At 55.1% G+C, this 20,662-nt stretch overlaps 1 protein-coding gene across 7 annotated transcripts in view; it reads left to right on the top strand.

The window, feature by feature from the left end:
• ADAMTSL3 (ADAMTS like 3) overlaps positions 1-20,662 on the top strand; it is a 100,643-nt gene that overhangs the window by 61,939 nt on the left and 18,042 nt on the right. For all 7 annotated transcript variants that reach the window (XR_009450346.1, XR_009450347.1, XR_009450348.1 and 4 more), the window contains exons 12-21: positions 449-499; positions 1,887-2,091; positions 4,445-4,592; positions 5,828-5,912; positions 9,525-9,808; positions 12,663-12,792; positions 14,000-14,192; positions 14,277-14,456; positions 16,470-16,623; positions 19,595-20,633. Coding sequence is in view for 4 of the 7 variants with exons in the window: in XM_059678384.1 (XP_059534367.1) it covers positions 449-499; positions 1,887-2,091; positions 4,445-4,592; positions 5,828-5,912; positions 9,525-9,808; positions 12,663-12,792; positions 14,000-14,192; positions 14,277-14,456; positions 16,470-16,623; positions 19,595-20,633 (2,469 nt within the window). In the remaining 3 variants the exon portion in view is untranslated. The remainder of the gene's footprint in view (positions 1-448; positions 500-1,886; positions 2,092-4,444; positions 4,593-5,827; positions 5,913-9,524; positions 9,809-12,662; positions 12,793-13,999; positions 14,193-14,276; positions 14,457-16,469; positions 16,624-19,594; positions 20,634-20,662) is intronic.

The raw sequence follows: 20,662 nt of genomic DNA, 5'->3' as shown, positions 1-20,662 counted from the left end.
AAAAATTTATTAAAACGTTCCTTACATACTGTTCTATTGGCTGGGCCACAAAAATATTCATTGAGGGCCGCGAGTGCGACATGCCTGGCTTAGACTTTCAATATTTTTCTTTTTTGAAAATATATTTTGATTGATGGTTCAGAGAGGAAGGAAGAGGGAGAAAGAGATAGAACCATCGATGATGAGAGAGAGTCATGCATCGGCCGCCTCCTGCACACCCCCCAGTGGGGATCGAGCCCAGAACCCGGGCATGTGGCCTGACGGGGAATCGAACCCGTGACCTCCTGGTTCATAGGTTGACACTCAGCCACTGAGCCACACTGGCCGGGCTACTTGGTTTTCGGTTTGAGAGGGATTTGGCGTTCGGGACGTCAGATCTGTGTTTGTCAAACTGATAAACGTGTTCATTGACTGTGGACTGATGCTCTCACAATGGTTCCATCTGCAGCGACGGCTTTAAGGAGATCACGCCCTACGACCACTTCCAGCCTCTCCCTCGGTGAGTGATGTTGTTAACTCTTTTTTGAAAAAATATTTTTTTTATTGATGTCAGAGAGGAAGGGAGAGGGAGAGAGAGAGAAACATCCACGATGAGAGAGAATCGTGGATCGGCTGCCTCCTGCATGCCCCCACACTAGGAATGGAGCCTGCAACCCAGGCCTGTGCCCTGACCAGGAATCGAACCCTGACCTCCTGGTTCCTAGGTCGACACTCAGCCACTGAGCCCCTCCTGCCAGGCTGGTGCAGAGCGAGTTTAAAGAGGCTTTCATCCTCTGTGTGTGATTAATTAGACTCTCACGTGTCCTGTGAAGGGGAATGAAGGCAGGTGGATGGTTCCCACAGGACAGTAACCTCAGGGTCAGAGGTCACCTGTGACTGTAGATTGTGTAGCAGCAAAGTTGAAAGTTTGGCCCTGGCCGGTGTGGCTCAGTGGATAGAGCATCAGCCGGTGGACTGAAGGATCTTGGGTCTGATTCCGGTCAAGGGCACGGATCTCAGTTGCAGGCTCCTCCTCTGTCCAGGCCCTGGTCGGGGCGCGTGCAGGAGGCAACCCATCAATGTGTTTCTCTCACATCAATATTTCTCTCTGTCTTTCCCTCTCTCTTCCACTCTCTCTAAAATCAATGGAAAAATATCCTTGTGTGAGGATAAAAATGAATGAATGAGTGAGTGAATGAATCAATGAGTGAGTGACTGAATGAATGAGTGAATGAATTAATGAGTGAATGAGAGGATGAATGAGTGAATAAATGAGAGAATGAATGAATGATTGAATGAGTGAATGAATGAATGAGTGAATGGTGAGTGAGTGAATGAATGAGTGAGTGAATGAGTGAGTGAGTGAATGAGTGAGCGAATGAATGAGTGAATGAATGAATGAGTGAATGAATGAATGAGTGAGTGAATGAGTGAGTGAATGATTGAATGAGTGAATGAATGAATGAGTGAATGGTGAGTGAGTGAATGAATGAGTGAATGAATGAGTGAATGAATGAGTGAGTGAATGAGTGAGTGAATGAGTGAATGGTGAGTGAATGAGTGAATGAGTGAGTGAATGAGTGAGTGAAGGAATGAGTGAGTGAGTGAGTGAATGAGTGAATGAATGAGTGAATGCGTGAATGAATGAGTGAATGAGTGAGGGAACAAATGAATGAATGAATGAGTGAATGAGTGAATGGTGAGTGAATGAGTGAATGAGTGAATGAGTGAATGAGTGAATGAATGAATGAATGACTAAAGACTTAAGTCTGAATCCCCCACATCCCATGCTCTTTGGGCCCAACCACAACTGTGATCCTCTCCGCAACCCTGTTTGCAGACGTGACACAGCCGTGCGACCAGCACACGAGTAACCAAGTAACGTGCTTCGTTTGTTTGCTTCCGAGCTGGGAACATAACCCGTGGACGGCCTGCTCCGTGTCCTGCGGAGGCGGCACCCAGCGGCGCAGCTTCGTGTGCGTGGAGGAGTCGCTGCACGGCGAGATCCTGCAGGTGGAGGAGTGGAAGTGCATGTACGCGCCCCGGCCCAAGGTCATGCAGACCTGCAACCTCTTCGACTGCCCCAAGTGGGTGGCCATGGACTGGTCCCAGGTGAGCCGGGACCCGGATGCGCAGGAGTCTTTGCCGTGTGTTACTGGGTTTTTAAAAAACACTAGTGGCCCAATCCGTGCACGGGGGGTGTCCCTCAGCCCAGCCTGCACCCTCTCCCATCGGGTACCCCTCAGGGGATGTCTGATTGCCAGGGATCGGGCCTAAACCGGCAGTCGGACATCCCTCTCGCAATCCGGGACTGCTGGCTCCCAACTGCTCACCTACCTCCTGCCTGATCACCCCGAACCGCTCTGCCTGCTGGCCTGCTCGCCCCCAACTGCGCCCCCTCGCCAGCCTTCTCACCCCTAATTGCCCCCCCTGCCAGCCTGCTTACCCCCAACTGTCCCCCCCTCCTGGCCTGACTGCCCCTAACCGCCTCTGCCTGGGCCCGGCCACCATGGCTTTGTCGGGAAGGTCTCCTGGTCTAATTAGCATATTACTCCTTTATTAGTATCGATATTTTCATTGATTTCAGAGAAGAAGGGAGACAGAGAGGTGACCTTTGAGCAAGGTCCATGGGTGACCTCTTCATGTGACAATAGCTCTGAAAGATGGATGTCTGTAGGTAGAAGAGAAATGATCCGCTGGCCTGCTTGAGCAAATTTGGGTTTGTTTGTTGTTGTGAATCCTCACCCGAGGACATTTTCCCATTGATTTTAGGGAGAGTGGAAGGGAGAGGGAGAGACAGAGAGAAACATCGACGTGAGAGAGATACATCGACGGGTTGCCTCCTGCACGCACCCGGACAAGGGCCGGGAAACCTGTAACCGAGGTCCGTGCCCTTGACGGGAATCGAACCCGGGACCTTTCAGCCCGCGAGCTGGCGCTCTATCCACTGAGCCACGCCAGCCGGGGCTTAAATTCGTCTTTTGAAATTTATAGCTTAGCAACATTGCTTCCATCTCCACAACGTGATGGATCAGGTCATGTAAATTTGTAATCAAATTTGAAAAAAAACACCCCAAAGTTTCTTTCCTATTTAAACAGCAAGATTTTCAAGGGATTTCAATTTTTCCCCCCACTGTGACTGCATCTTTTCTGTTTAATATTGACCTCGCCCAGCAATTTTCAACTTTCTTCAGCTCACAGGACACTCACGTTAAATTACTAAAATTCTGCGGCACTCCAAAAAATATATTTTCTGCCAGTCTGACAAAAACAAATCGGTATAATTTTGGGTGATTTACAGAACATTGCCAGTAGTAATAAAAACAGTAATTACCTACCCTTTCGGCTCCAAAGTGACTTTTTAAGAAATCAGTTGCCTAGACTTGCATGTAAGCATTTCTGGTTCCAAGAATCAACCAATCAGATGCCACCTTATTATGGGATGTGACCAATCAGATGCAACTCTGTTATGCGACCCACAGATTTATGGCTTAAGACAGGGCGTTCACACCGGAAGGCTGTTGTTGTGTTGGCCCGTGTCGTGTTTTTTTATTTGACAACCTAAGAGAAAAGGGGTCCGTGCCTTTCACTAAATAGTCAGGTATTGTGTTGTTTGTTTATTTACTAGAGGCCCGGTGCACAAAATTCGTGCATGGCTGGGGTCCCTCGGCCTGGCTGGCGATCAGGGCTGTCCGGGGCCTTCCTTCCAGCTGCCGGCCGGGGCCTTCCTTCATTTCGCACCGCCCCCTGGTGGTCAGCGCACATCGTAGCGAGCGGTCCAACTCCCGGTCTCTCGGTCGAACTCCCGACGGGACAATTTGCATCTTATATAGAGAGATTATTGCCTTTTATAGAGAGAGATTGTTATTATTTGTTAATCCTCACCTGAGGATATTTTTCCATTGATTTTTAGAGAGAGTGGGAGGGAGAGGGAGAGACAGAGAGAAACATCGATGTGAGAGAGACACATTGATGGGCTGCCTCTTGGACGCACCCCTTGGCCTTGACCGGAATCGAACCCGGGTCCCTTTGGTCCGCAGGTCGACGCTCTATCTACTGAGCCAAACTGGCCAGGGCGGTATTGGGTGTTTAAATTTTTTTTTAAAAAAAAGTTAGTGGAACCAAAGTGGTTTTTTTTGTTTGTTTGATTAATATCTTACAGAGAGGAAGGGAGAGGGAGAGTTAGAAACATCGATGAGAGAGAAACATCCATCAGCCGCCTCCTGCACACCCCCTACTGGGGATGTGCCCGCAACCAAGGTACATGCCCTTGACCGGAATCGAACCTGGGACCCTTCCGTCCGCAGGCTGACACTCTATCCACTGAGCCACACCGGTCAGGGCTGTTTTAAAACGTCTAGCAGCCCACCCGTTGCTAATGGCTGACACGGAACAGCGGCTCCTCCTTCGTGTGAGACACGGACGCCGCTGTGGGTCTCACCGGCTTCTCTCTTCCTCTCCCAAGTGCACGGTGACCTGCGGCCGGGGGCTGCGCTACCGGGTCGTGCTGTGCATCAGCCATCGCGGGCAGCACGTGGGCGGCTGCAACCCCCAGCTGAAGTTACACATCAAGGAGGAGTGTCTCATCCCCGTCCCCTGTTACAAACCCAAAGGTGGGCGTGCGTTTCACTCACTCGTTCATTCATCTACTTACTAGAGGCCCGGTGCACGAATTCGTGCGCAGGTGGGGTCCCGTGGCCTGGGCAGCCATCAGGGCCTCTCAGGCCCGTCTCACCCAGTCCCAATGGGGGCTAATGGGGGCCGGCCAGCTGGGGGGAGGGACCGTGGGAGGTTGGCTGTGGGAGCAAACTGACCACCAGGGGCAAGCATTCAATGCAGGAGCTGCCCCCTGGTGGTCAGTGAGCATCATAGCAACCAGTCAACCGGTTGGTCGGACATAACGGTCGCTTAGGTTTTTATATATAGAGATTATTTTTGTTAATCCTCCCCCAAGGATATTTTTCCATTGATTTCTAGAAAGAGTGGAAGGGAGGGGGAGAGAGAGAGACAGAGAGAAACATCGATGTGAGAGAGACACATGGATTGGTTGCCCCCCACCTGTGGCGTGACCAGGGCCAGGGATCCAGCCTGCAACCGAGGTACGTGCCCTTGGCCGGAATCGAACCCGGGACCCTTCAGTCCGCAGGCCGACGCTCTATCCACTGAGCCACACCGGCTAGCACAGTGGGTTTGCAGATTAAAGTTACATTGAATGGTGTTTCCTGGCTCTCGTTCTAATATTGCAGCGTTTACATTTCATTGTATTAACATTCTTTTTAAAAAATATGTATTTATTTTTCTTTTTTAAAAAATATATTTTATTGATTTTTTTACAGAGAGGAAGGGAGAGAGATAGAGAGTTAGAAACATCGATGAGAGAGAAACATCAATCAGCTACCTCCTGCACATCTCCCACCGGGGATTGTGCCTGCAACCCAGGTACATGCCCTTGACCGGAATCGAACCTGGGACCTTTCAGTCCGCAGGCCGACGCTCTATCCACTGAGCCACACCAGTTTCGGCAAAAAATATGTATTTATTTTTCTTGATGTCAGAGAGGAAGGGAGAGGGAGAGAGAGAAACGTTAATGATGAGAGAGAATCACGGATCGGCTGCCTCCTGCACGCCCCCCACTGGGGATCGAGCCCACAACCTGGGCCTGTGCCCTTGACTGTGAATCGAACCCTGACCTCCTGGTTCATAGGTTGACGCTCAGCCACGGAGCCACGCCGGCCGGGCGAAGCACAGCCTCTTCACTGATGAAATCTTCAGCAGGAACGCCGGCACCCCACTCCTTCGTGCTTCATGGTAATAGTTGAGCTTGTGGCTTCTGCTCTTCTTTCCTTAGAGAAGAGCCCGGTGGAGGCAAAGCTGCCTTGGCTGAAGCAGGCCCGGGAGCTGGAGGAGACCAGGGTGGCGACGGAAGAACCGACGTGAGTAGAGGACCTTTTTTATCTTTATTGATGTCAGAGCGGAAGGGAGGGAGAGAGAGAAACATCCATGATGAGAGAGAGAATCATGGACCGGCTGCCTCCTGCACGCCCCCCACTGGGGATGGAGCCCACAACCCGGGCCTGTGCCCTGACCGGAATCGAACCCTGACCTCCTGGTTCCTAGGTCGATGCTCAGCCCGGGCTGCCAGCCGGGCTGTGGGGGGCCTTTTAGCTCCTAGAGTGCCGGGGAGTCTGGGAGAGCGCCCGCAGCCAGGACAGGTGCAGGGACAGCGGGTGCCACGTCCGACCTGTGACGTGTGTGAGTTATTTACGGAGACGCGATGCACAGGGTGTGAGGGAAGCCGATCTCAGAGGTCATGCGGTCACCCTCCTTGTCAGAGCAGGAGTCTCTCTCTCTTTTTTAAATAAATATCTTTTTATTGGTTTCAGAGAGGAAGGGAGAGGGAGGGGGAGATAGAAACATCCGTGATGAGAAAGAATCATGGATCGGCTGCCTCCTGCACGCCCCACACTGAGGATCGAGCCCACAACCCGGGCCTGTGCCCTGATCAGGAATCGAACCCGGGACCCTTCAGTCCCCAGGCCAACACTCTATCCACTGAGCCACACCGGTTAGGGCAGGACTCCGCTCTTTATCACCATCCACAGTGGGCAGCGTCTTTGAGAGGCTGTGTGCTTTGTGTCATCGGCAAGATGTTTCGTCTGTGGAGCCAAAAGGCACCTCCTTCAGACGCCTGCTTTCTGCCCCAGTTGGCGTGGCTCAGTGGTTAGAGCGCCGGCCTTGGACCCAAGGGTCTCGGGTTCGATTCCGGCAAAAGGACATGTACCTCAGTGGTAGGCTGGGCTCCTGGTCTCGCTTTCAACATCAGAAACACGGTGCGCTGTACGGGATTGGAAAAGGGGGCGATAGCAGGTAGCAGCAGTGGGTTCGGCCCCTTCTCATTCCTGGCCTGCACTTCCTGTCAGCCCCACCCAACCTCACTGGCGGGTCCTTTCTCTGCACGATCCAGGAGTGGAGCCAACCTGCCCTTTCCTCCTGGGGGACCTGCTTCATCCTCCTGGCAGGGTGCATGGAACCCACAGGTGCAGGGAGCTCACAGGTGCAGGGAGCCCACAGGTGCAGGGAGCCCACAGGTGCAGGGAGCTCACAGGTGCAGGGAGCCCACAGGTGCAGGGAGCTCACAGGTGCAGGGAGCCCACAGGTGCAGGGAGCTCACAGGTACAGGGAGCTCACAGGTGCAGGGAGCTCACAGGTGCAGGGAGCCCACAGGTGCAGGGAGCCCACAGGTGCAGGGAGCTCACAGGTGGATGAGCCCACAGGTGCAGGGAGCCCACAGGTGCAGGGAGCTCACAGGTGCAGGGAGCTCACAGGTGGATGAGCCCACAGGTGCAGGGAGCCCACAGGTGCAGGGAGCTCACAGGTGCAGGGAGCCCACAGGTACAGGGAGCCCATAGGTGGATGAGCCCACAGGTGCAGGGAGCGCACAGGTGCAGGGAGCCCACAGGTGCAGGGAGCCCACAGGTGCAGGGAGCTCACAGGTGCAGGGAGCCCACAGGTGCAGGGAGCCCACAGGTGGATGAGCCCACAGGTGCAGGGAGCTCACAGGTGGATGAGCCCACAGGTGCAGGGAGCTCACAGGTGGATGAGCCCACAGGTGCAGGGAGCTCACAGGTGGATGAGCCCACAGGTGCAGGGAGCTCACAGGTGCAGGGAGCCCACAGGTGCAGGGAGCTCATAGGTGGATGAGCCCTCAGGTGCAGGGAGCCCACAGGTACAGGGAGCCCACAGGTGCAGGGAGCTCACAGGTGCAGGGAGCCCACAGGTGCAGGGAGCTCACAGGTGGATGAGCCCACAGGTGCAGGGAGCTCACAGGTGCAGGGAGCCCACAGGTGCAGGGAGCTCACAGGTGGATGAGCCCTCAGGTGCAGGGAGCCCACAGGTGCAGGGAGCTCACAGGTGCAGGGAGCTCACAGGTGCAGGGAGCCCACTGGTGGATGAGCCCTCAGGTGCAGGGAGCTCACAGGTGGATGAGCCCACAGGTGCAGGGAGCTCACAGGTGGATGAGCCCTCAGGTGGACAGAGCCCCCCAGCACCTGTTCCCCAAGCAGAGCTGCCCGGCCTCCCACCCTCGCCCTCTCCTCTGTGGTCCCCCGACTTCCTGTGTCACTCCCACGCTGAGTCCCAGGTGCTCCTGGCTGTGGAGTGTGAAGTCTGTGGGTCCCTCCTCCCCCCTGACTGTGCATTCTCTGGATTTCCGAGCAAAACCGCTGCGCGGCTCGGCCTCCAGCCGCCCTGTAATCACGCCGTCTGTGTGGCCGGGAAGCTGCTGCTGACAAGGGAGGAAGAGACAGGGATCTGAGCCGGCTCTCCAGGCCCAGAGGGAAGCCGCCTGAGTCCTGGGAGGAGATCACCATTTCTATGGCGACCAGGGCCGGGCTCCGAACTGACACAGGGCGAGGATGTTCAAGGGCCTTGTTTGTTTGTTTGTTTTTAATTAGGAAAATGGAAATGATCGCTTCTGAGGCTGAGCCGAGGAGCGCGCAGCGCTGGCCTCTTGGCTTTCAGCTGCGGACGTGTAGGCAGCGCATACGGCGCCTTCCCGTTTCATTATTTTTAAAAACAATTTGTAAAATATAATTTTATTGATGTCAGAGAGGAAGGGAGAGGGAGAGAAAGAGAGAAACATCCATGATGAGAGAGAATCATGGATCGGCCGCCTCCTGCACGCCCCACACTGGGGATGGAGCCCGCAACCTGGGCCTGTGCCCTGACTGGGAATCGAACCCGGGACCCTTCAGTCCGCAGGCCGACGCTGTACCCGCTGAGCCACACTGGCCAGGGTGCCTCATGGTTTTAAAACAGTGGTTCTCAACCTTCCTCACGCCGCGACCCATTAATACGGCTCCTCATGCTGTGGCAACCCCCAACCATAACATTATTTTCGTGGCTGCTTCATCACTGTAATTTTGCTACAGTTATGAATCGTCATGGAAATATCTGATGTGCAGGATGCATTTTCATGGTTACACATTGAACATAATGAAAGCATCGTGATTAACCACAAAAACAATATGTAATTATATATGTGTTTTCCGATGGTCTTAGACGACCCCTGTGAAAGGGTCGTTCGGCCCCCAAAGGGGTCGCGACCCTCAGGTTGAGAACCGCTGTTTTAAAAGCTCCTCCTTGGAGCCCCTGTGGTTTCTGAAATAAATAAATAAAAAAAAATACATTTTTTAACATTTTTTTATTTATTTCAGAGAGGAAGGGAGATGGAGAGATAGAAACATCAACGATGAGAGAGAATCACCCATTGGCTGCCCTCTGCACACCCCCTATTGGGGATGGAGCCCACAGCCCAGGCCTGTGCCCTTGACGGGAATCGAACCCTGGACCCCTCAGTCCGCAGGCTGACGCTCTACCCACTGAGCCACACCGGCCGGGGCAAAATATATATGTATTTTAACAACCTAGAGCATTCAGACCAGATTGGCTGTGGTGGGAATGAAGCTGTTTTCCCCCCCGACATGATGCTCGTCCCCCCCCCAGGGGCCTGCGAGTGACCCGTGTCCCCCCTGGTTTCCCCGCAGGTTCATCCCGGAGCCCTGGTCCCCCTGCAGCGCCCCCTGCGGGCCGGGCGTGCAGGTGCGGGAGGTCCGGTGCCGCGTGCGGCTCACCTTCGCGGAGACCGAGACGGAGCTGCCGGCCGAGGAGTGCGAGGGCCCCGCGCCGCCCACCCGGCGGCCCTGCCAGCGGCGGGCCTGTGGCCGCGGCCCCCCGGGCCTGGGCGCGCCCCTCCCGGCCGCGGACGGCGGGCTGACCTACCACTGGGAGTACGCGGGCTTCACCCCCTGCTCGGCCACCTGCCTGGGAGGTACTGGGCCCTGGCTTCGGAGAAAACTCCCCTTAGGCGCGGGGACGCGGGCCCGGCTGGTGTGGCTCAGTGGTGGGGCGCCGGAGCTGCTGGTGTCATCCCCGGGTGGCGGGCTCGGTCCCCAGTAGGGGGCGCGCAGGAGGCAGCCGGTCCGTGATTCTCGCCCAGCTAAAGGCTGTCCCAAAATTCACGCAAGAAGTAATGTTGATAGAAACACAGGTTTTTAATTAAACATTGTAATTTTTTTTATTGATTCGTAAAGTAGACAGTCTAGGGTTATGTATGGAATAGGACATCAGGTCCATGGCCTCCCGGCTTTGCTGGCACAGACGCAAAGCCGTGGTCTTCATGGGTCTTCCTGGTCCCTGCTCCTGGGCCATCATTGGTCCTTGGGGATGGGATTGACATCAAAGGGCAACAGATATGAGAATCTGATTCAATCAACCAAGTCAAATTAGGCTTTTATTTGTTGTTGTTGTTGTTAATGCTCACGCAAAATGCAAATCTTGCGTGAATTTTGGGACACCCTTTATGATAATAAAAGCGTAATATGCTCATTAGATTGGACGTCCTTCTGGACATCCTTCCGGACAACCTTCCAGACAAAGCCAGGGGTGCGAGGGAAGCCGGTGCCGGCAGCGGGGGGAAGGAAGGCCTCCTCTTGCACGAATTTCATGCATCGGGCCCCTAGTCATTAATGTTTCTCTCTGCCTCTCCTTCCTCTCTGAAATCAATAAAAAAAAAAAAATATATATATATATATATAAAAACAATGGAACGCTCCAGAAGGAAAGTGAAAGGCAACGTTATCCACAGATTATCCTGAAAAGATGGAAGGGGAGGAAGTAGGAAGCGCCATTGTGGAGATCAGCCTTAAAGAGTCCGAGGGGGCCCTGGCCAGTGTTGCTCAGTGGATAGAGCGTCGGTCTGCGGACCGAAGGGTCCCGGGTTCGATTCCCGGTCAAGGGCACATGCCCAGGCTGCGGTCTCGATCCCCAGTGGGAGGCGTGCAGGAGGCAGCCGGCCCTTGATGCTCTCTCATCACTGATGTTTCTCTCTCTCTTCCTCTCCCTTCCTCTCTGGAATCCATTTAAATAAATAAAAATTTTTAGAAAAGGGGCTGGAAGGGGAGGGGAGCTCCAGGTGGACAGAGCGGGAAGGGAAGGCTAGAGTGAGGGCCCCCTCCGTGGCCGGGACTCGATGACGCCCGAGAGCAGGGAGCTCCTGTCTGGGGTTCCCAGTCACCTGTGTGGGAACATGCGTGTGGGGACGGATCTGTAGGCAAAGGGACAGGCCTCTGAGGTCACGGGTGGGAGTGCAGCTCTCATACCGCTGACGGCAGTGCGTTCGGATCTAATACAGGGTCACGCATAGGCGAAGACGCGTGCCTGAGCGATACTGATCCACGCAGGCCTACTCCATTCCCATGGTGCAGGCCAAGATGCCATCCTGGCCCCGGCCGGTGCGGCTCAGTGGATAGAGCGTCGGCCTGCGGACTGAAGGGTCCCGGCTTCAATTCCCGCTCCAGGGACATGTCCGGGTTGCGGGCTCGATCCCCAGTGGGGGGCGTGCATGAGGCAGCCGGTCCATGATTCTCTCTCATCATTGATGTTTCTCTCTCTCTCTCTCTCTCCCCCCCTCCCTTCCTCTCTGAAAACAATAAAAATATATTTAAAAAGAAAAAGACAGCCCTAGCCGGTGTTGCTCAGTGGATAGAGCCTCAGCCTGTGGACAGAAGGATCCCGGGTTCGATTCCCGGTCCAGGGCACATGCCTGGGTTGCGGGCTCCATCCCCAGTGTGGGGCGTGCCGGAGGCGGCCGGTCCATGATTCTCTCTCATGATGGATGTTTCTATCCCTCTCTCCCTCTCCCTTCCTCTCTGACATCAATAAAAATATACATTTTTTAACAACAACAAGTTTATGGACGATGCCTGGAGATTTCAGACTGTGTCCTGCCGTGGCCAGGAACCTAAGATTACAACCCAAGGAAGCAGGAAAGAGTTTAGTCCAAAAACCTAAGCCTCACAGACACGTATTGGCTCTATCCTCTGGCAAACAAACACCGCGTTCTGTAGAATATTGTCCGGGGGCTGGATTGCAGCGCGGCGTTGGGGAAAAAGAACCGCAATCTTCCAACGTCAGGGAACCCACATTCCTGCCTGAAACTGGATACATCTGCGTATTTCCGCCAGCCAGTCGGTTGCGGTGACAAGTTTTCTCTGATTTTTTGTTGTCGTCGTCGAGCGTTTGGTTTATCGTCTGTTCCGGTCTGATTCCCCGATCATTCCTTCCATCGCGACGCGCAAGGGGTGGCGGTGGGGGCGTGGGCTTTGGGGTGAGACACCCCTGTCTGGCCGGAAGGGAGTGAGGCCGGGAGGGTTTCTGTTTGGACGGGGAGGGGTCGCTGCTTGGGGGCGCCGGTGGCCGGGTTGTATCGTGGAATCCTCTAGGACATGGAGAGACAGCGGAATAGAAGGCAGGAAATCACTCTTTCAGTCTCCGATCTACCCCTTCTTTGGCGTCTTCATTTTCCCTCCGAACCTCAGTCTCCTTACTTTGGTGTGTGTGTGTGTGTGTGTGTGTGTGTGTGAGAAAGAGAGAGAGAGAGAGAGAGAGAGAGAGAGAGAGAGAGAGAGAGACATCAGTGATGAGAGAGAATCATGGATCGGCTGCCTCCTGCACGCCCCACACTGGGGATCGAACCCACAAACTGGGCCTGTGCCCTGACTAGGAATCGAACCCTAACTCTCTCTCCCTCTCCCTTCCTCTCTGAAATCAATTAAAAATAATTTTTTTTAAAATAAAAGACTTAAAAACAATCACTTGCACTTTTGTCTCTCTCCACCCTCCAGGCCACCAAGAGGCCATCGCTGTGTGTCTACACGTCCAGACCGGGCAGACCGTCAACGACTCGCTGTGCGACGCGCTCCACCGCCCGCCCTCCATGAGCCAGGCCTGCAACACGGAGCCCTGCCCGCCGCGGTACGTCCCGTCTCCTGCTCCCGGGACGCGGGCCTGCGCGCGGAGCCATGGGGGTCCGCCCACGGCTGGCCTCCCAGCCTGCTCCCAGCTCTCCCTCCTCCGCCCAAGCTATGCTGCCGTCAGATTCATTTTTAAAAAATATATATATATTTTTAAATATATTTCTTTATTGATTTCAGAGAGGAAGGAAGAGGGAGAGAGAGATAGAAACATCAATGATGAGAGAGAATCACACATCGGCTGCCTCCTCCACGCCCCAGACTGGGGATGGAGCCCGCAATCTGGGCATGTGCCCTTGGCCAGAATCGAACCTGGGACCCTTCAGTCCGTAGGCCGATGCTCTATCCACTGAGCCAAACTGGCCAGGGCTGTTTTTTTTTGGTTTTTTTTCTTATCCCTACCCAAGGAGCGAGGCTACTTTTTGTCCATTGATTTTTTTTTTTTTTTAAGAGAGACTAGACGGGGGAGAGAGAAACATGCCCCACACTGGGGATCGAGCCCGCAACCCGGGCCTGTGCCCTGACCGGGAATTGAATGGGTGACCTACTCGTTCATGGGTTGGCGCTCAACCGCTGAGCAACACCAGCTGGGCATGTCTTACTCTGTTTTTAAATTAAATATATTTTTATTGATGTCAGAGAGGAAGAGAGAGAGAGAGACATGATGAGAGAGAATCATGGATTGGCTGCCTCCTGCACGGCCCCCACTGGGGATCGAGTCCACAACCCGGGCCTGTGCCCTGACCGGGAATCGAACCCTGACCTCCTGGTTCCTAGGTCGATGCTCAACCACTGAGCCACGCTGGCCAGGCCATTTCTTGCCTTTCAACCTCACCTTTGCCCTGGCCGGTTTGGCTCAGTGGATAGTCAGCCTTAGGACTGAAGGGTCCCGGGTTCGATTCCCCGTCAGGGCACAGGCCCGGGTTGTGGGCTCCATCCCCCGTGTGGGGCGTGCAGGAGGCAGCCGGTCCGTGATTCTCTCTCATCATGGATGTTTCTCTCTCTCTCCCTCTCCCTTCCTCTCTGAAATCAATATGAATATATATTTTTTAAAATAAACCTCACCTTTTTGCATCTGAGCTGCAAGTATCGCTGGAGAGGCTGTGCTCCAGGTGTGACGTCTGCGCGGGATCTGAGGACCTGAGATCGTCCGCCTTCACGTTGCACGCGGTCTCGTGGCACCGTCCAACCTCTCGCTTCTTCTCCAGGTGGCACACGGGCTCCTGGGGGCCCTGCTCCGCGACCTGCGGCGTGGGCATCCAGACGCGGGACGTGTACTGCCTGCACCCCGGGGAGACGCCCGTCCCGGCCGCCGAGTGTGGCGACGACAAGCCCCACGCGCTGCAGGCCTGCAATCAGTTCGACTGCCCTCCCGGCTGGCACATCGACGACTGGCAGCCGGTAGGCAGCCTGTACGCACCCCCCCCCGTCCCCCGCCAGGCTCCGGGGGTGAGCCCCGCCCGACGCCCCCCTCCGTCCCCTCAGTGCCCCAGGACGTGCGGCGGCGGCACCCAGCACCGGAGGGTCACCTGCCGGCAGCTGCTGACCGACGGCAGCTTCCTGACGCTCTCCGGTGAGCTGTGCCCCGGCCCCCAGGCCTCGTCCCGGAAGTCCTGCGCCAGGACCGACTGCCCTCCGCAGCTCTCCGTGGGCGACTGGTCCCAGGTGAGGGCCCTTCCCGGCTGCGCGGGCCCTGCTTTGTCTTATTAAAACGCTAGCGGCCCGGGGCACGGATCCGTGCACCGGTGGGGTCCCTCGGCCGGGCCGAAATCCGCTCTCCGGCATCCCCCGAGGGGTCCCAGATTGCGAGAGGGCACGGGCCAGGCTGAGGGACCCCACTGTTGCACCATCGGGGCCGGGGAGGGGTGTGCTCCAGCCCCTCTCACCCAGTCCCAATCGGCCGGACCCCAGCAGCAAGCTAACCTACTGGTGGGAGCGTCTGCCCCCTGGTGGTCAGTGTGCATCATAGCGACTGGTCGACTGGTCGAACAGTCAAAGGGACAATTAGTATATTGGGCTTTTATACATAGACTAGAGGCCTGGTGCACGAAATGTGTGCAAGAGTCGGCCTTCCTTCCCCCAGCTGCCGGCACCGGCTTCCCTCTGGCACCTGGGACCCGGGCTTCCCTCCGGCCGCCGGCAGAAACCCGGGACCCAGGCTTCCCTCGCAGCCCAGGTTTCGTCCGGAGGGTCATCCGGAAGGACGTCCGGAAGATGTCCAGTCTAATTAGCATATTGTGCTTTTATTATTACAGATATTTTTATTTATTTCAGAGAGGAAGGGAGAGGGAGGGAGAGAGAGAAACGTCCATTATGAGAGAGAATCATGGATCGTCTGCCTCCTGCACGCCCCACACTGGGGATCAAGCCCACCACCCGGGCCTGTGCCCTGACCGGGAATCGAACCCAGAACTCTTGGTCCTCGGGCCGATGTTCTAACCACTGAGCAGAACCAGCCAGGGCTCAGCCACTCTTTTAATTGAATTTCACTTTAATTTTTTTCCTAATAAAATTGCCAATGTGCCTCATGGAAAATTTCTCATAGAGGTCATTAAAACTTTAACTGGCAGGTACACACAATGATTATCAAATATCAATTTGCACAATGAGCATTCCATATTAATGATGTTTTATGTTTAGCAGTTTGAATGATTTTTTAAAAAAAAAACTTTCCTTTTATATATTTGTGTGTCTTTAATTCTTACCATTTTTTGAAATATGTTTTTATTGATTTCAGAGAGGAAGGAAGAGGGAAACATCCATGATGAGAGAGAATCATTGGTTGGCTGCCTCCTCCTGATTCACACTGGGGATCAAGCCTGCAACCCGGGCACGGTTCGATTCCTGGACGGGGCACATGCCCGGGTTGTGGGTTCGATCCCCAGTAGGGGACATGTAGGAGGCAGCTGATCCATGATTCTCTCTCATCATGGATGTTTCTCTCTCTCTCTCTCTCCCTTTCTCTCTGAAATCAATAAAGATATATTTTAAGCCCTAGTCAGTTTGGTTCAATGGATAGAGAGTCAGCCTGCGGACTGAAGGGTCCCGGGTTCGATTCTGGTCAAGGGCACATGTCTGGGTTGCCGGCTCAATCCCCAGTAAGGGACATGCAGGAGGCAGCCGATCAATGATTCTCATCATTGGTGTTTTTCCCTCTCAGCATCCCCCTTCCTCTCTGAAATCAATAAAAATATATTAAAATATATATATATATGTACTAGAGGCCCGGTGCACAAAATTCATGCACAGAGGGGTGGTCCCTTAGCCCGACCTGCACCCTCTCCAACCCGGGACCCCTCAGGGGATGTCCCACAGGGATCGGGCCTAAACGGGCAGTCGGACATCCCTCTTGCAATCCGGGACCGCTGGCTCCTAACCACTCACCTGCCAGCCTGCCTGATCGCCCCTAACCGCTCTCCCCTGCTGGCCTGATCGCCCCTAACTGCCTCTGCCTTGGCCCCTGCCACTGTGGCTTTTGTCCGGAAGGACGTCCAGAAGACGTCCGGTCTAATTAGCACATTACCCTTTTATTAGTGTAGATATGCATATATATGTCTATTTAAAGACGATGGTGCTAGGGAACGGCCATGTGTCGACGCTCCCATACCCGCAGTCCCCGCTGGCCCGGCCGTCTGCTGCGCAGGCTCCGTTCACGCTGTCGCCCCGTTCCCCCCGCAGTGCTCCGTCAGCTGTGGTGTGGGGACCCAGCGGAGGAAGCAGGTGTGCCAGAGGCTGACGGCCAAGGGCAGGCGGGTCCCCGTCAGCGAGGCCCTGTGCGGGGAGCTTCCGGGGCCCCCTCTCGTGCGATCCTGCCAGATGCCGGCCTGCAGCAGTAAGTATGTGGACATCTGTGCGTCTTGTTCCAATGGCTTCCTATCATCCAAATAGCAACTGACTTTCATTGAGAGGAAGGGAGGGAGGGAGACAGGAGAGGGAAGGAGAGAGAGAGAAACATTGATTTGTTCTTCCACTTTTTAAAAAATATATATTTGTATTGCTGTCAGAGAGGAAGGGAGAGGGAGAGAGAGAGAAACATCCATGATGAGAGAGAATCAGGGATCGGCTGCCTCCTGCACGCCCCACACGGGGGATTGAGCTCGCAACCAGGGCATGTGCCCTGACCAGGAATCTAACCCAGGACCCTTCAGTCCCCAGGCCAATGCTCTATCCACCGAGCCACACTGGCTAGAGCTATTGTTCCACTTCTTTATGCATTCATTGGTAGCTCCTTGTATGTGCCCTGACCGGGAATCGAACCTACAACCTTGGTGTAGTAGGTCGACACTCTAACCACTGACCTACCCAGCCAGGGCTCAACGGAGTATTTCTAATCTGTAGGTCAAGCGAGCCCATCAGAAGTTAGAATTGTTGTAAGCAGCTTAAGGACTAGCTGCCCACAGGACAAATGTATTTTAGGTCTCTTTTTTAAAGAAATTACATCCTACGCCGGCCAGATGAGATGAGCATTTTTTAAAATATTCAATTATTGCATTTTCAGGATACACGAGAGCATATGTATTACACGTGCACATGTATGTTTGATGCACGAGGGTGACGAGAAAGGAATTGTGGGCTGTCCCTACAGCACGTGAAAATAGGGCAGCACATGTGCAGGAAGGAGGTAGGGAGGGGCCAGGTTTATATTTCACCATCTTTCATTATTCACCTGGAAAGTGGCATTAATGATTTCAGGTACTTTACTGCGCTTATGGCAAGGAAAAAAAAATCAGAAACTGTTAATTTCTTTTAAATATACGTATTATTTTTTTAAGAGGAAGGGGAGAGAGAGAGAAATATCAATGATGAGAGAGAATCAGGGATCGGCTGCCTCCTGCACGCCCCCCACTGGGGATGGAGCCCGCAACCCGGGCCTGTGCCCTGACCGGGAATCACACTTCGACCTCCTGGTTCATAGGTCGACGCTCAACCACGGAACCACACCGGCCTGGCAGTTAACTGTTATTTTAATACAGCTAGGGGAAATATATATATATATTTATTTTCTTAAGTTCACCAACAACTTGCAAAACAAAGCAAGAAACACAATACTAACCTTTAAAAAAGTAATAGCATTGCTCCGCCGGCGTGGCTCAGTGGTTGAGCATCGACCTATGAACTAGGAGGTCACGGTTTGATTCCCGGTCAGGGCACAGGCCCGGGTTGCAGGCTCCATCCCCAGTGTGGGGCGTGCAGGAGGCAGCTGGTCCATGATTCTCTCTCCTCACGGATGTTTCTCTCCCTCTCTCTCTCCCTTCTTGTCTGAAACCAACAAAAATACATTTTTTAAAAAACTAATAGCACTTACTAAGGACTTATTAAGTGGAGTTCCTTTTGAGCACCAACTCATTTATTTGGAGGCAGATATAGTCCTTGTTTAGAGACGAGGAATCCAAGATTTGGAGACGGCCTGAGACCTGACCAGGCCCCTAGCTGCCCGTTGGCCCCCGGGCCCGCTAACCACAGTCTGTCTGATCGCTAAGCCCAGGCTCCCAGCCACCTCTCCCTGCTGATTCATGGACGACATGAATGGGGCCTTTTTGGGGGGCGAGGGGGGGTGGCGGTGCCCCTGGGAATTCTTTGAGAACAAATTTTCGAAATCTTGCGCTTCCGAGAATTTGCGATTCCCAGACGCACCGTGCCCCGGGATCCTGGAATTCAGGACCGTCTGACAGGCCGTCGCACTCCGAGCTGCGTCGTCTCGTTTTCGTGAGCTGTGGGTGGTTTTACAGCCCCGTGGCCAGACCACAGGCTGCCGGAGAGGAGGGAGGAATGAAAGCCACGCCGGCAGCTCCCGCTAAAATAACAGAATAACATGTGGGGAGACGGCGCGGTCTGGGGGGCGTGCCATGTGGTCCGAGATGACATCATACATGACTGTGGCAGCTGGCGGGGACCCGAGGAAGACGATAAGCCTTAAGGTGGAAAAAGGAAAGAAAAAGACTAATATTTCTGCCCGGCCCACGTGGCTAAGGGGTGGAGGGTTAAACCTATGAACCAGGAGGTCACGGTTCGATTCCCGGTCAGGCCACAGGCCCGGGTGGCGGGCTCGATCCCCAGTGTGGGGTGTACAGGAGGCAGCCGATCCGTGATTCTCTCTCATCATGGATGTTTCTCTCTCTCTCCCCGTCTCCCTTCTTCTCTGCAATCAATTTTTTCTAAAAAGGTTGGAATGGGAAATAAAAATTTAAAACATCACCCCGTCCACCCGTGCTGTGATCTGTATCCCACTCCCAGGAAGCCATCCTAATTGGTGCGTTGGCTTTTAAACATTTCCCGTGGGACCTCATGCCTCCCCAAACCGGGGCTTTGTGAAATAACACGTTTTCACGCATTGCATTGGAAGTTGCATTCTTTGCTGCTCAAGATCGTTGTGCAATTTACTCTCATCTACGAGTGTATACCGTTCGTTGTTCAGGTTTTAATTCTTAGGTGGTTTTCTGTGTGCTTTGTTTTGTGTTTTATTGATGTCAGAGAGGAAGGGAGAAGGAGAGAGAGAGAGAGAGAGAGAGAGAGAGAGAGAGAGAGAGAGAGAGAGAGAGAGAGAGAGAGAGAGAGAGAGAGAGAGAGAGAGAGAGAGAGAGAGAGAGAGAGAGAGAGAGAGAGAGAGAGAGAGAAACATCCATGATGAGAGAGAATCATGGATCGGCTGCCTCCTGCACGCCCCCCACTGGGGATCGAGCCCTCAACCCGGGCCTGTGCCCTGACCGGGAATCGAACCCGGGACCCTTCCATCCGCAGGCCGACGCTCTACCCACTGAGCAACACCAGCTAGGGGGGCGCTTGTTTCTTTGTTTTCCCCACAGAGAGGAAGGCAGAGACGCAGCCAGCGCCCCGGGAGCAGGGTCCCCAGATCCTGGCCGTCCCGCGCGTGTACATCCAGACCCGGGAGGAGAAGCGCGTCCACCTGACGGTGGGCGGCAGGGCCTACCTGCTGCCCAACACGTCGGTGCTGATCCGGTGCCCGGTGCGCCGCTTGCAGAACGCCCTGATCCAGTGGGAGAAGGACGGCCGCTGCCTGCAGCCCTCCGAGCGCCGGGGCGTCACCAAGTCGGGGTCCCTGAAGATCCACGGCCTGGCCGCCCCCGATGGCGGCGTGTACGGCTGCGTGGCCGGCCCCGCCCGGGAGACCTTGGTCCTCAGGCTCATCGGCACCGACAACCGGCTCATCGCGCCCCCGGCCCCCGGGGAGCGCTCCCGGGGACCCCCGGCCCCCGGCCAGGGCCGAGCTGACACTGTGGGGGCCACCTGGCAGGCTATGAGGCAGCTGTGGCAGGACCGCAATGAGCTGGGTGGGGACGAGGGCCAGGTTCTCCGCGCCCTGCGGGGGCCCTGCCACCCCGGCCACGCAGGCCCCCCCGGGTCCTGGGAGCTGCAAGGCGAGCAGTTTGAAGCCGCCGTCAGGCAGGGCGCCTCCAGCATGGACACGGCCGGGTTCGACACGCTGATCCGGAACCTGAGCCGGATGATGGAGGCCGGGCAGGTGAGCGACGACCTGGCGTCCCAGGTCATCTACCAGCTGGTGGCCGCGCGCCCCTGGAGGGCCAGCCCGGAGGAGGCGCCTGCCCGGGCTCCGGGGAGCGGGGACCCCGGGGGGCGTGCGCCCCAAGGCCCGAGGGGGAGACACGCGGGCGGGCTGACGGTCCCGCCGAAGGGACCGGAGCTGGTGAGGCCGCGGCAGCCCGCGTCGGTGTCATTCAATGCGACCGTCCGTGCCATGATCGGGAGCGCGGTGTACATCACCAACAGGACGGCGGCCGTCCACCTGCTGTGCCAGCTGGCCGGCCCCGGCGAGGTCGCCTACGCGTGGACCAAGGACGGGGTGCCGCTGCAGCCGTCGGAAAAGTGAGTGGGGGGACCCGTTGCTTCCTTTC

Source organism: Myotis daubentonii, chromosome 21 (genome assembly GCF_963259705.1).
Source record: "Myotis daubentonii chromosome 21, mMyoDau2.1, whole genome shotgun sequence".
Lineage (NCBI taxonomy): Eukaryota > Metazoa > Chordata > Mammalia > Chiroptera > Vespertilionidae > Myotis > Myotis daubentonii.
Note: the sequence above shows the minus strand (reverse complement) of the source record. Positions and strands in the feature narration are given on the sequence as shown.